Source organism: Zea mays, chromosome 2, assembly GCF_902167145.1.
Source record: "Zea mays cultivar B73 chromosome 2, Zm-B73-REFERENCE-NAM-5.0, whole genome shotgun sequence".
Lineage (NCBI taxonomy): Eukaryota > Viridiplantae > Streptophyta > Magnoliopsida > Poales > Poaceae > Zea > Zea mays.
In genome coordinates this window covers 43,001,529-43,015,708 of record NC_050097.1, presented here as the reverse complement: position 1 = coordinate 43,015,708, position 14,180 = coordinate 43,001,529, and the positions used below count along the sequence as shown (strand labels likewise).

At 47.4% G+C, this 14,180-nt stretch overlaps 1 protein-coding gene across 1 annotated transcript; it reads left to right on the top strand.

The window, feature by feature from the left end:
• The first annotated feature begins 6,459 nt into the window (after positions 1-6,459).
• LOC100126364 (zein protein-body ER membrane protein) lies at positions 6,460-7,963 on the top strand. Its single transcript, NM_001112594.2, has one exon. The coding sequence runs from the start codon at positions 6,762-6,764 to the stop codon at positions 7,668-7,670; it is 909 nt and encodes a 302-aa protein (NP_001106064.1). The 5' UTR covers positions 6,460-6,761; the 3' UTR covers positions 7,671-7,963.
• Positions 7,964-14,180: the final 6,217 nt, after the last annotated feature.

Below are 14,180 nucleotides of genomic sequence, written 5' to 3'. Positions count from 1 at the left end.
GAGGTTACAAGTCGCCCGGGCCACGACCGAGGAGGGTAGAGGCGGGGATGATAGATTGAGACTCGTGAGGAAGAAGAAGACCCGATGAATAAGGGGGGAAATGTGAAAGATAACATACGCAATTGTAGAGAAGTAGGTCATGTAAGGGAGGTCGCCAGAAAAATGGAGCTGTGCTGAACGAGGAAACAAATGTCAATCTAGACTGCAATCGTATTATTGATCAACAAATGTTGTTATGTTTACTTGTTTAGGCAGTGTTGGGTATGTTGTTATGTTTACTGCAACGGTCGTGATCCAGCTCGCTTGATACACGGACGTGCATTGCGGCGAGGTGCACATACAGAGTTCTTATCGCCACGGCGCGACAAGGAGTGTCTCTGGAAGGCGTAACCGTCCGCGTTGGTGACTGGTGAGTGCTGAGTGCTGACCAGTAAATGTCATGATGGCGTAATCATCGGTTAAGCTTCTCAGGCAGTAATCGCTGTCACCATAGATATATGCAGTGGTGCGCTCTCTCTCAAGCTAACGTAAAACCGCCTCTCATTCTGCTAAGCCGTGCCGTGCAGTGCAGTCAGGCAGTCAGCCACTGACGGAACGCGGTAGCGCCCAGGGGCAGCCGGCTTCCCTTTTCATCACTAGCCTCCTGCACTCTGCATGCCCGCACCGTTTGTGTGGCACTGTCGTCGACGACTCGACGTCGAGTGTCATCTTGCGTAGGTCGGGTCCTTGCTATCGCCTATCGGAGTTCAGAAGCGAGCTGAAGCGTAGCCTAGGCACGCACAACGCAACAGGCGAATTGAAAATCTGGAGCGGAAAGAGACGACGACCGCACAGTTCAAGTGGAAACTTGCCGTGCCCGACGCCGTCCCACTTTCAGCTGAAGCGGCAGCAGTAGCCCTCTCTGTCTCTGCTGCCGGGCTGGCCCGTCCTCGACGCGTATGCGGTGTGCACAGCACGCCATGAGCGGTGCAGGATCGCAGAGCATCCGGAGAGAGTGCGGAGTGCATGCCAGCGAGGAGGGGGAGCCCGGGGAGGGGACTTTAAAATAGACCCCCGGCAACGCTACGCCTTCGTGGACTTTGGTCCCGATTCCCGAATACACTGACTTTTTGCGTGTTCGGTTGGCGCTGGCGGGGCCCTCTCCAACCTAAGCCAACGGCCTCGTTTTTTTTTTTTTTTTTTGACGCCAAGCAGAAGGTTCCGCTGATGCCACCGCCAGCGCCAACCGAACACGCGGTTTGGGCGTCAGCAGCTCGGCTGTACGCGCGTACAGTACCCCTCAGACGTGTGACTGGACGGACGTGACTGCGTGTGTGCTCAACTACGTTTGTTTTGCTTGTTGTACAAGCAAGGGTTCCGCGTATACAAGTGCGGTCTTCATAAAAAAAAATTGGTTGTGTGGGCTCTGACCTCTGAGTATAACAGAGAACACTTGCCTACACTTTTCTAACGTATGCCATGTAGGAGTATTTTGTGAGACGAGAGCGCCCAGCCGGTCCAGTCTAATCAAGCTTGGGATCCAGTAGGGTGCGCTATGATTCTTGCAATCAGACTATAGCGTTGAAATCCAATAGCTGTAGGTAGTACGAGTATATATATAAAAAAAAGAACAACAAAAGGTGTGTTTGGTTGCCTGCATCTGCGCGTGCTTGCATCACAGGGTGCGGGTAGCTGCTGTTTGGTTGCTGTGAGCCAGGCTATGCGCGTGCGAGCTCTATGTTTGGTTGCCTGCATGTAGATTTAGATCCAGGCTCGCACCATCCTTAAAGCACCCTGGGCCAGGCTCACCAGATACGAGCAGATTGGTCGCATCTCCAGAGCCAGGCTCCAGTGATCCTGGCTCACACAGCCAGGTTGGCGAGAGAAACCAACCAAACAGACCCAAAGAGACTCTAGACGCAGTTGGAAAAGGGCATTTGTCCGGAAAGGCAGAAACGCCTTTATTATTATCGGTTTTTAAGGGGTGCCATTAGTTTTGATGGTGCTCTCATTTTTACCTTTAATCGTGTTTTTTTCTTCTCAGTCTTATCCTTCCAGTGCTATATAGTAGAAAAGTAAAACTGAGCAAAAAAAAAAAAAATACAACTAATGGTAAAAATAAGGAATGTGGCAAAACTAAGGGTATGAATTTAAATATAGATATTATTAATGCTGGCTCTTGGATTAGATCGCATGGTGACCGGTTCAGATAGCAATAGGGGCCCGATACCCGATTCTCTGTGGGGAATTCCTCTATTAGAGGACGCCGATGTGGGTAATTTAGTTCCCACAGGATCGAAATAGGGAAAACTTTATCCCCATCGGGTTTGAGGGGACGGGGATGTGAAACCATTCCCCGTTCCTCACATATCCGCCGCGCTAATTTTTCTTCTTGTAAATTAGTCCATTTGTATGATACTAAAAATTTAATATATGACCTATTATAAAATAGCAAAATATACTCTAAAGAAGGCGTTTCTTGTATTTTTAAAATTTTTTTGTTAAATTTATATTAATTTAATAGAATCAATTTTAATTCGTCTGTAAATATTGTATTTACTAATTGGGATAGATTTACCGTGAGGATAAATTGCACGACGGGACGAGAATAAGACAAAAAGTGCCATGAACATTTGCGGGACGGGGAGCCGTGGGAATTTCCGGTTGCCATCTTACTGACCGGACTGGGCTATATAGCCGTCGGAAGGAGAGAAGCTCGGAGTAACAACTGCAACAACCTTTCTCTAAAAGTGACCAAAAGCATGTCATGTACCGTATGCACGGTTCCGTACCCACCGTTTCCCCTTATTATAATGCCACCACTGCATACGGATGTGTATGAGTATGACCCTGCACGGTGGGTGAGCCGGAGCGTTGGCGGCCTACGGCTCTGCGAATGCGATTCTCGCGAAGACGGACGAACACACAGCGGAAGGTGGGGCATCACCTCCACTCACGTCGCCGCGGTTGGCCACCACCAACCAACCGGAGTCCGGAGGGCCTGAAACCCTCAACGGATCCCTCCCCGAGGGACCGGACCGCTCCACCGCGGGGCGCGGCCGCGGGACATGACGCCTGGTTCTCTCGTTTGGGCAGTGTTTTGTTTGGGGTTAAAGTGGATGTGACAGAATGATACAGTCCTCTCGATTTTTATGACTACCGTGTGTTGTGATGACTTACAACAATATCCATGTAAACTATCCATAAAAGCAATATTTTTTATTGATTGTCTCTGCTCTCCGTATAATATATTTTTAAATTTGGCTAAATCAGTTATTGTTTACTCCATACAATATGTCATGGTACAACACGACCAATGAAGTGAGCGATTAGAAGAGAGTTCACAACGACTGACTGAACAAATATAGATTATAAATTGACATAATTCCATCATATAAAGACCAAATAAGAAAAAGTTTGTGAGCTCAAGTTTCTAAAAAAATCACATGAACTAAAACTTATAAAAAAGATGGATCAAAATATAGAGTGATTGCTAAAGTCAGGCATCAATAAAAAATGAATGCGCTCCATATAAATTATCCTACTTCGTAGCAATTACTGACGTTTAAAACCAACAAATAACATTTTATTTTACCGTTAGTGTGACAAATCATTGTTGCTTCATCCAATTCAGCAACCTCAAACACCATGGAGTCAATTACGTCAATGTGATCTTAGAAACGACCTAATACTTGCAAGAGCAAGAACGTCGTGCCGTGCTTGGGTTGTAGCCTCGGCCTGTAGTGTTGGTCTGACCCGACATGATTATATATATTTTTATTTTATAAAAAACGTATATACATATATGCAATTTATATTCAATATTAAAAACATCTAAGCATAATGTTCCACTGGTTAGACAACTTCATCCAGTGTCTCTCACCTCCTGCACTGTTTTTTTAACATTTTATGCTGATTTAATCAAATGGGCCGACGAGCTAACGGGCTGGCTCGACACAGTCAGCAGGCCGGCATGACGTGCCTAGGCCAGAGTTGTGGTCCACGGGCGTCTGGTCCATGCCGGGCCGTCGTTTGGCCATCTATAGGTGTGCAACGATTAATTTGAAATAGATGTGAGGGGTTATTTGTAAAAATAATGTTTTAATCAAATGAACCGACGGGCTAACGGCCTGGCTCGGCACAGTCAGAAGACCGGCATGACGTGCCTGGGCCAGAGTTGTGGCCCACGGGCGTCTGGCCCGTGCCGGGCCGTCGTTTGGCCATCTATAGGTGTGCAACGATTAATTTGAAATAGCTGTGAGGGGTTATTTGTAATAAGATGGCGCGAGACGACCGTTGAAACTGGTGCTTTAAGTATAGTATAGATGTTGCCACAAAAAATGCTCCGATGTTTATCTCATTCCTGCGTAACTTTCATCCAAACACTATAAAAATATGGTCACTCCCTTCCATCATTGTATGTCCAACCAAATACACCCTAGTGTGCGTAACTGGTTGAAGAGACGGTTGTTGGGATCGAAGTTAAAGTCAAGTAAGGGAGATGTTTAGTTTTTAGGGAATAATTTTAGCCACTATATTTCATTGTATTTAGTCCTTAAATTATTAAATACAACAAATAAAACAAAATATTAGTTTCCGTATTTAGCAATTTAGGAATTAAAATAGAATAAAACATAGGAAATAAAAATTAGTTCCTAGAAACTAAACACCCGTAGCTGTAGACATGATTACAACCATTTTTGCAGTAGTGCATTTACCTACAGGAGAAATGGTTCGTGTATGACATATGTGTACGACTGGAGTAGCACTAACGTTAATCCATCGCTGTTGTTGACTCTTGTTATGAACTAACAAATCATGATACATTTGATGATTCTAGTCGTATCTAATTCTATCACTAAAGTCGTGCGATGCAAACCATGACCATATGCAATGGAGTATTTTTAAACCTTGATAATAATTTTTTATATAATTCTGCATAAGTGCAATCGGTGTGGAATTTCTATAGGTGTTTATGTTTGACACATGAAACACATATGTTTTATTGGGCCAATGAAGACATTTGCTCACACAAGGGAATGTGGAATCCTATATATATACTCCTTGGGCCCCCCAAAGAAGTGAGAGTTCATGGGCTGACAAAAAGCCTGGAGAATGGCTCGAGAAGTCGAGATTTTTAGTCTCTGTGGGCTTTACGTTCACATTTAGAAGTAGGTTTCGTGCAGCTTTATTTTTAGGTGTTTTCTTAAAAAGATTATCTCAAGCCTTATCTCCAGGATGGTGAACTATCTTAAAACCTATGTAAAGTACTTTGAACTGTGAAAAAAAAACAACTACCCTATGAAGAAAAATCTACTTAAGCTCTTGGCGTGGATTATTTCATTTCTTATTTGATGTGTTGCTCTTACTGGTATTCTGTAATAGCTGTTTTTTTAGTGCATGCGTCTCCCCTTTTTCCCGCTGCCTTCTCAGTTCTCACCCCTTTTGTAAATTCAATAGGGCTTCCTTGCTTTGATGTAGGTTACTCATGTCATTTGCAATAAAAAGTTCAGATGGCCTTTTTTTTGGTTATTGCTGCCGCAGTCCCCTTAGAATTTAGAAAAGACACCGTACAAAGGAAGGAAACTTGCTTGTGGCATTCGTAGAACTCGCATAAACAGCATGAAAAAGCTACCTTCGAAAATGCAGAACTTGTGTCGAATTTCACGTTGTAAGTTCCAGGGACTTTCACCTGCTAGTCCAAGCCGTCAGAAGACCTCCGTGTACGCTAGATTAATTGTCAGTTTGGCTATATATTTGATGGACATGGTTTTATAAGATGTGATATCACAAAAACTGCAGTTTATAAGCAAACTTGTAACAAAACTGTGGTTTTAAAAAAAGGACTTATGAGTGAAGTTTCTAAAACTAAAAAAGGTACAGTACAAACCATGGCTTCAGAAGCTACCAAATTTATTGTATCTGTAAACACAAACACGTCACAACTTTTGAAAAAAAACGATTATTATACCAGACCACAGTATTTCTTTATTATTTTAAAAATATTTTACACGGAAACGGAGCCTTTGTCCCTTCGCAAATGATCACAAGCCATACGATATCAAGTGACCAGAAGTGAAGGAAACCCATAAAGTTTTTTTTTTCCCTGAAGAAACTTCGTCGGCCGTTTGGATCTTCTCGTGCCTTTCTGCATGCCCACGTATTCCATAGATAAGTACTCCATCTGTGTAGCTATGGCATGGGCTCCACGTCATATACAACTGGGCCCATACAGGGCCATACTCCATTGTGGTCCCATCTGTCATGCAGTACCACAAGTATGAGACTCCTTTGCATCGAGAGGACGATACGACTTGTCGACTACGGACTACCCACGTCGTCCGATCCTTTTCTCCGGAGCCGACGTTTCGGGCCCCGCGGGCCACGGGAAATATCAGGCCCACAGGCCAGCGACACCGCCCACAACTTATCCACAGAAATCTCCAAAACCAAAAGGCTCCAACAGAACAGAACCCTACGCTACGGCAAGCTATTCCAGTGATTACCAAAGCAAAGCCTTCCCTGTTCCCAAGCGCTTCGCCTCCAATATCTCCACGCCGTTCGCGGTGCTTCCGCTCGCCCACTCCTGTGCCGCTGCGCGCCGCTGCAGCTCCCGGCACCGTCCTACGAACCAACACGGCCCCAGATTTCTTCCAGCTCCTCCAACCGATTCGACCGGAACCGCCGCACGAGCCCCCCAAAGCTCGCATCCTTTCCTGCGTTTATTTATTTCAGTTCAAATTCCGGAGTGTTCGTTCTGTTTTTGCCCTAACTTGGTCACAATGGGCGGCAATAATGACGGCGTTTCCGGTGCCGCTTGCTTGAAGCCGCTCAACGGCGTCTCCCCTACCTACGTACCCAGCGCCGGCGCCGGCGCCCTGTACTTCCTTATCGGCTCCGGGCTCGGCGTCGTGGCGGTGCTCCACGCATCTGGGTTGGCGGAGGTCAGCGGAGAGTGGGCCTCCGCGGCGCGGTGGACCGAGGTAAGCAGAGAGTGGCCCTCCGCCGCGCGGTGGGCTGCCCAACTGGCCGGATCGGTCGGCGCCCAGCGCCTGCTCCTCGCAACGTCGCTTCTTTTCCTGGCCGTCAGCGTCTGGCGCCTCGCCAGGCGCTGCGCCGCCGTGGAGGGGCGCGTCGGCAGCACGGACTCCGCGGTGCGGGCGTTGCACGTCGGGGGAGTCGTCTGCGCCGTGTGCGGGTCGAAGATTCGGGCCCTCAAGAGAGGCTGCCGTGGCGTGGAGCGCACCCGCTCGGTCGACTCGAGCAAGCCGGTCTCGAGGTCGCTGGCTGCTGAGTTCGACCAGGAGGCTGACGGGGAGGAAGAGGACAATGCTGGAGAGACCAGCGATCCAGATGACGGCAGTGTGCAGTACCTGAGGAGGAGGCTCAAGGAGGAGATGCTGCTGAAGGAGGTTGCGCTCGAGGAGCTGGAGAAGGAGAGGCATGCCGCAGCGTCTGCAGCCGACGAGGCCATGTCCAAGATTGCGTGCCTGCGTAGCGAGAAGGCGCTGGTGGAGAGGGAGGCGCGGCAATTCCAGGAGATGATGCAGCAGAAGCAGATGTATGACCGGCAGGTGATCGAGTCACTTCAGTGGGTGATCATGAAGTCTGGAATGCAAGGCTGGGAGCCAGAGGCCATAACTGATCGAGCCTTGTCGGAGACAAGCGAGGATGACAGAGATAAGAAGTAGCTAGCTCTTGGTTATTGGAGTTGAATGGAACCACTGAGGAAGGCCCTGTTGTTTGCTTTGAGTTCATCGTCCTCTGATCAGCTCTTAGTAACCAAACAGAGAATGCCAAGTTACGAAAACTCGGATGTTCCTTGACCATGCAAAGCTCTTCAGGGGAAATATCTGAAATCCACCTGTAAATATACCATCTTCTTTTAAACTACCTGTGTACTTATCTAATAAGAACAACATCTGTACTTGATCGCTCTACCTTGCAAATGTTCATTGCTATTTATCTGCAAATGTTCATTGCTATCTATCTGTGACCTTGTGTGTGATACATATTTTGACATTACAAGCTGGATTTCAGCACTAGGGGTGTCTGATATCCGTCATACCGTGTTCGTGCAAAGCATGATGAACCGTAGGAATGCGATCGATTTGTTTCAATGTGGTTTTAATATGCTGAAAGTAACTTACAAAATGTGCATTATCTATCTTTTTTTATCCTATTTGAATGTTGGCCACACTCCAATTTCTCCTATCTAGTGCTCAATCTTCAAGCACCTCAGAGTCGATGGCTCGTGTATCATATAGTCCACATTATCTGAGCAGAAATTCAGTGATCATACAGATCGTTACTACTTTTGCATTGGTTGTTCTAATGAAAAGAAATGTGTAAATTCTACATGTTAGAGCAGCTGGGCTCGACAGACTGAGAGGTCGCTCAAGGACAGCACAGGAGACGAGCAACAGCTTGATAGGTGGGAGGGAGAGCGATTTGGTGATAGAGAATTGGAGATGACGATTATGGTGAATACCAGCCCGATGCGGTGAGGAAGATGCTGATTGTCTCTTATGCACTACCAGTTAGGGTAATTTTACTCTCTGATGTTTGGTTTTGCTGCCCCTTAGCCCTTCTTTCTTGCACAAGTGAGGACACGAGCATCAGCTTCAATGATGGTTGGTTCCGATTTGCAAAGTAGCAGCTCGATTCAAGAGGATCCCAATTGGGATGAACACCCATGCTGATTTGCCCTATATTTGTGCTGCAACTACGGCCATTGAACATACCTCGGAAACCAATTTAGACTGAGCAATACTTTTCCATGCTACCAGCTTGCATTGCAAGTAGTTTCAGTTGGGATGTTACTTTTTAGTTTTGGATTACTGCGAGTTGTACAGTCTTGTTTCCTAGGTAGCGCAAATATTCTGCTTCTATTGCCTAGTGAAACTCTTCATTTTATTTGTGAAATCTTTGAAGCAATCTCTCGAATTGAGCGGTATTATAGCTTGTTCTGTTACGAGTGGATACAGAGGGATTGAAGGGGATTAAATATCTCTTATTCAATTTTGAATATAAATGGATTTAATCTCCCTCAATCCTCTCGAATCCCAATGTAACCGAACAGAACAGGGCCTTAATGTACCCTTCTTTTTTTTCCAGATGCAATTTGGAAATTTTTGTCTTCTCTTGTGTAAGCACTGGATCAAGCTAATCTTGGTTTTCTTTTAATTCTTCCCTTTCAGTAGCTGTGGATGCACATTGCAATATTGTTCGTGTATATGACGATGTATTTGGCCAATCTAATCACACTAGACACTAATCTGTTGCAAAGTGGCAATGCGCCAGCATCTAGCAGTGTGAACACTCAGACCATGTTCGTTTGATCCCAAAACCATAGGGACCGAGGGAGATTGGAAGGGATTGGAGAGGATTTTGAGTTGTAAGGGATTTAATCCCCTCAATCCTTATGGATTGGCACAAAACGAACAGGGCCTCATTCTTGTAGATTTCCTGTGGTTCTATTGTCGAGTTAATGGTACTGCCGTTAATTAGTGGTGTTGTGCGGCTCAGTTTCTTGAAGGGTCCCTCAACAGGGATTTGGAGCGAGGTTAGGGGAGTGACATGTGTGAAAGGACAACCCATGTGTCGGAAGTAGAGATGACAATGAAGACATGATTTTTTATTTTCTGCAGGAAATTCTCCTATTAAGGAACGGAGCATTGCATTTGTCAAAAGTAGAGATGACAATGAGATCCAATCCCTGATTACTCGCGGGGAATTTTCTTATTAGACCTTGCTCGGTTAAATCCCCTCCAATCACCTCAATCCACCCCTAACCGACCCCTCCAATCACCTCAATCCACCCCTAACCGAGCAAGGCGCTAGGGGACAAGGATGGGTGGAAACAAGAAAAGATTAGTCCTCATCGGATTCGCAGGGACCTCCCCCTCCCCTCGAATTTATCTTAATCTAAATTAGTTCATTGACATGTTAGAATTATACTAAAAACTCAATACATAGCCTATTATAAAATAGGAAATAAAACTCTAGAGTGGATATATCTTGTAATTTTAAATCTTGGCTATTCAATTTATATTGATTTGTTATAATCAATTTGAATTTGTCTTTTAATATTGCATTTTCTAACGGGGACAAATTCTTGTGGAGATAAATTCCCTAACGGGGACAGGGATGGCAGAAAAAAATCTCTCCTGTGAGCATTCGCGGGGACATGGATGGATAATTTTTTTTCCTCGTGGGGACGGAGATGGAGGGCCATTGCCAGACAAGGAATTCTTCATTGCCATCCTTAGTCGGATGTCGGAACGAGTACAGACAAAAATAGGGTTAGCGAGAGCAGCGCTATGTGAACATTGGGTGGTGCACTCCCATTTGAGGCATTGGAGGGCAGGACTACACAAGACTGTGGCACCATCTATGTCGCGACACACGATCAAAATTGCTAAATGTTAGATGTTACAACTTTATCGAGTGGATGTGTTGATGAAGCCATATCGGCATACCCCAACAAAGCGTGCAACACCCTACTTGGTGCGCTAAATATTGTCGAAGCGACACCAAGGTACCAAGGGCCGTAGAGAAAATCAAAGAAAGATAGATGAGCATAAGCCTAGGATTGTTGGACAAAGGTGCTGACCCGATTGATTACACACAATTTATAGAGATTTGGGCTACTTGGATCATAATATCATACATCCTTTATATGGTGAATGTATAAACATAAGTATGGAGAATGCTTACAAGCTATAATGTTGTTGAGCGTAGAAGTGTGAAAGGCTGAGAAGACAAAAAAACTAAGAGGAGTGAAAGGGAAATATGGTTAACTATTTCCTATAATCGATTTTGGTGGTTGACATCCAACATAAACCACATGGACTAACTAGTTTGTCTAGATATCATCTATTACAGGTGCATAAGGTTCAACACAAACAAGAAAGAAATCCAGTTAGTGACACAATAAAAAATGGAGCAAAGAAGTTAAGAGTGCTGATTTTTGGCGCACCGGACACTGTCCGGTGCACCAGTCCGTACAGCTTCAAACAAGCCACTCTTGGGTTTCTGCAAGGCGCGCTCCACTATAATTCATCGGACTATCCGGTGTGCCACTGTACTGTCCGGTGAGCCAGCGGAGCAACGACTCCCTGCACGCCAACGGTCGACTATGCAAAGCTACAGTGCTGAACAGTGTCGTGGTAGAAGTCATAGCGCAGAAGTCAGAGGTCACCGGACTGTCCGGTGCAGCAAGACGACAAGCGTCTTCAATGGTCAACTGCTCTGAACCTTAACAATTGCGTTGACGTGGCGCGCACCGGACAATGCACAGTGGTTGTCCGGTGGCGCACCGGACTATTCGGTGCGCCCATCGCCAGCATCCTTTACCAATGGCTAGGAAGTGGTTGGGAGCTATAAATACCCTGTGGGGGATAGATATCCCCCGGGTCCACTAAAAGAGTAAAAGACCTCACGAAAGGCCCAAGGGCCCAATAAATCGTAAGGTCATTCTTTTGTGGGCCTGCGAGAGACAACCAACGAAACAGATCGACATAGGGCCGGATTGGTGCAAACCCGGACGGCTCACGACGTCGAGCGAGCGGCCACAACAGAGATCCGACCTTCCCGCGCTGGAGCCCCCATGCAACGGAGCCATGCGAGGATAAGTCGGCAGAGAGATAAACTCAAACAGTTCACTATCTTTTAGCTACACGTTGTTATCAAATCCACGTGTATTGCCCCACGGTCGAGTATATAAGGCCTAGGGGGCACCCCTTCAGATCGATCGACCCTATTACTTAGCCACTCACTCGAACTCTCTGCATTCTCAATTCAGAGAACTCTCCTGTAACCTCATTCACCAAGCATACTCACCAGGACGTAGGGTGTTACGCATCTCAAAGCGGCCCGAACCTGTAAACATTGTCCATTGTCCCTCGTGCATCTGGCACGAACCATTTTGCTACAGTCGTCGACACCGTCCTACTCCTAAAAACACCTTGAGGGGCAACCCCGGGTGTGCGGTCGGACCCAAAACACCGACAGCTGGCACGCCAGGTAGGGGGTGTGTCGACGATCCAAGCTAGCTCAATGGCCGTCACCTTCCACAGCAAGATCACCCTTCGTCCTAGATCCGTATTCTGCTTCGGAACAATCTCATCCGTAGCAGATGAAGAGGGAACTCTACACCGCATTGCAGATCCACCGAAAAAGAAGTCTCCTCCAACAAACTCCGAAAATATCGGAGAGGCGCAACCTCCAGCCCTCCGGGAAAAGATCGCCTTCAGAAAGTCAGGGGCCGAGAGCCCGTTGACCCGGATAACTCCACTATCTACTTCCCCGACAAAAGAATGGACACAGATCGCGAGGAAGAAGGAGACCAAGGGGAAGCAAGTTGTTCTTTCCGTTCCTCCGCCCTCAAAGGAGAACGGAAAGAAAGTCGCCACGACAGCAGCACCATTCTATCCCGACGTCCTCTTCATCAGGAGAGTGGAGTCGCCTACCGTCTCCGACGACGAGCCGACCGCACCCGGGGAAGAACCACCTCAACGAGAATCCCGCCGACGGAGGAACCGACGCAGGAACATTCGACGACATCACGCGACCGGAGAACGGGATCCGGAGCAACCTGTCTCGCGAGACGAGGTCTCGGAGATAGGAGAAACTCCGGAGGAACGCGTCTTCAGGGAACGAAGGAACTCCCGACGACGTGATCGCCGCCGGGCTCAGGAACAAGCCGAGCAAGACGCAAGGCAACGCCGGGAGAATCCATTCTTCGGGCGCAACCTGAACCCCGACTTCGCCCGAGCCATGAACACGCCGAGCGAAGTCGGAGGAGTACTAGCTCGAATAGCTGATGGACTCCCTCGGACTCCCGACGCCGAGGGATACCGACGACTGTTCACCCAGGCGGCCAACCATCTTCTACCGCTTGCTCACCCGCCGAATGATCTACGACACGCCATCAACAGTCGCCGAGACGCGCGAAGCTCCATCAATGCTTCGCGAGAACGGCGGCATGAGAACGAGATCCGCCGCCGGGAGGAGTACGACAGGGATCATGGCATCCCAGCTCGGAGCCAGGCCACCAGAACTGAGTCGGCAACGACCTCAACTGGCGGTACAACCCGAGGACGGTCGAGGAACCACAACAACTACTCCCCTCCCCGGGACAGACATCATCCACGACGACAGGAGGACACGTGTGGAGTGTCTGCTCTTACTCCGCGCCTTAGGGCCATCCAATTGTGACACCCCAGTGTCACCTAGGGTTTCTCTCAAATGCCAAACCAAGAACCATTATTTTATGTGAACCAAAGTAATCCTGAGCATCAAAATAACTTAAGTAATAAAGAATTCACCAAGTAAATACTTAAAAGTATCATGATCAAAACAATTGAGTCTTTGAAAAGGGTAGAATGTGCAACCCTAAATAAAAACCCTAAGTGAGCCCCATGAGCAAAATTCAAGAAAATAAGAAAAAGGGGATGAAAAGTTTAAAATTATGACTTGAGCCAATTATAAAAATTGAAGTATATTTAATAAGCAACAAGAAATGTTGAGAAAGCTTAGCCAAAATAACTCAAATAAAACCCCAAATCAAGCTTCTCATGTGGGGACTTAATGGGAATTCTGAATTTCAGAATTCTGAAATTTAGACCTTGAGCCAAAGATCAGGGATGTTCACCTTGATCCCTAACTCGAATCCTAATGGCCCCATTAACAAAATTGTGTCTAACTAACCCCTCTGTCATGTGCCAGAAGATGGCATTGGGACGCGAGCCCTAGACACGACAAAACCTTGGATTTGCCTCGGGTTTGGGCAGGGAGATAGACCGGATTTCCTGGCTCCATATCTCTGCAACCAGTAGGCAAAATCCTATGACCCCCACACAAGAATGGTAGCTTGTAGGGAGGAGAAGAGGTTTTGTGCACTGACCAAGGCGAGAGCAGGCTCGGATGAGCGACTACACGCGCCAGAACTTGGGCAGAACGCACGGGCACACGTGTTCGACCCTGGTCGGCACGCCAGAGCTCGCCCAACCCCCGCGCGCGCTCACCCCGGCGTCCGGTCAAGTCCGCCGCGCGCCCACGCCCTCGGCCATGCCCGCCCGCGCCTATAAAGCCTCCCCGGGCGCACCTCTCTTCGCCCCGCACTCACCCTCACCGGCCAGCCACCTTTCCTTAGCTCCGGCGAGCTCAATTTCGCCCGCCATTGCCGCCAGAGCTTC

What these genes read in the sequence shown, in the direction of transcription:
- LOC100126364 (NM_001112594.2), top strand. Translation starts at nt 6,762, where the DNA reads ATGGGCGGCAATAATGACGGCGTTTCCGGTGCCGCTTGCTTGAAGCCG.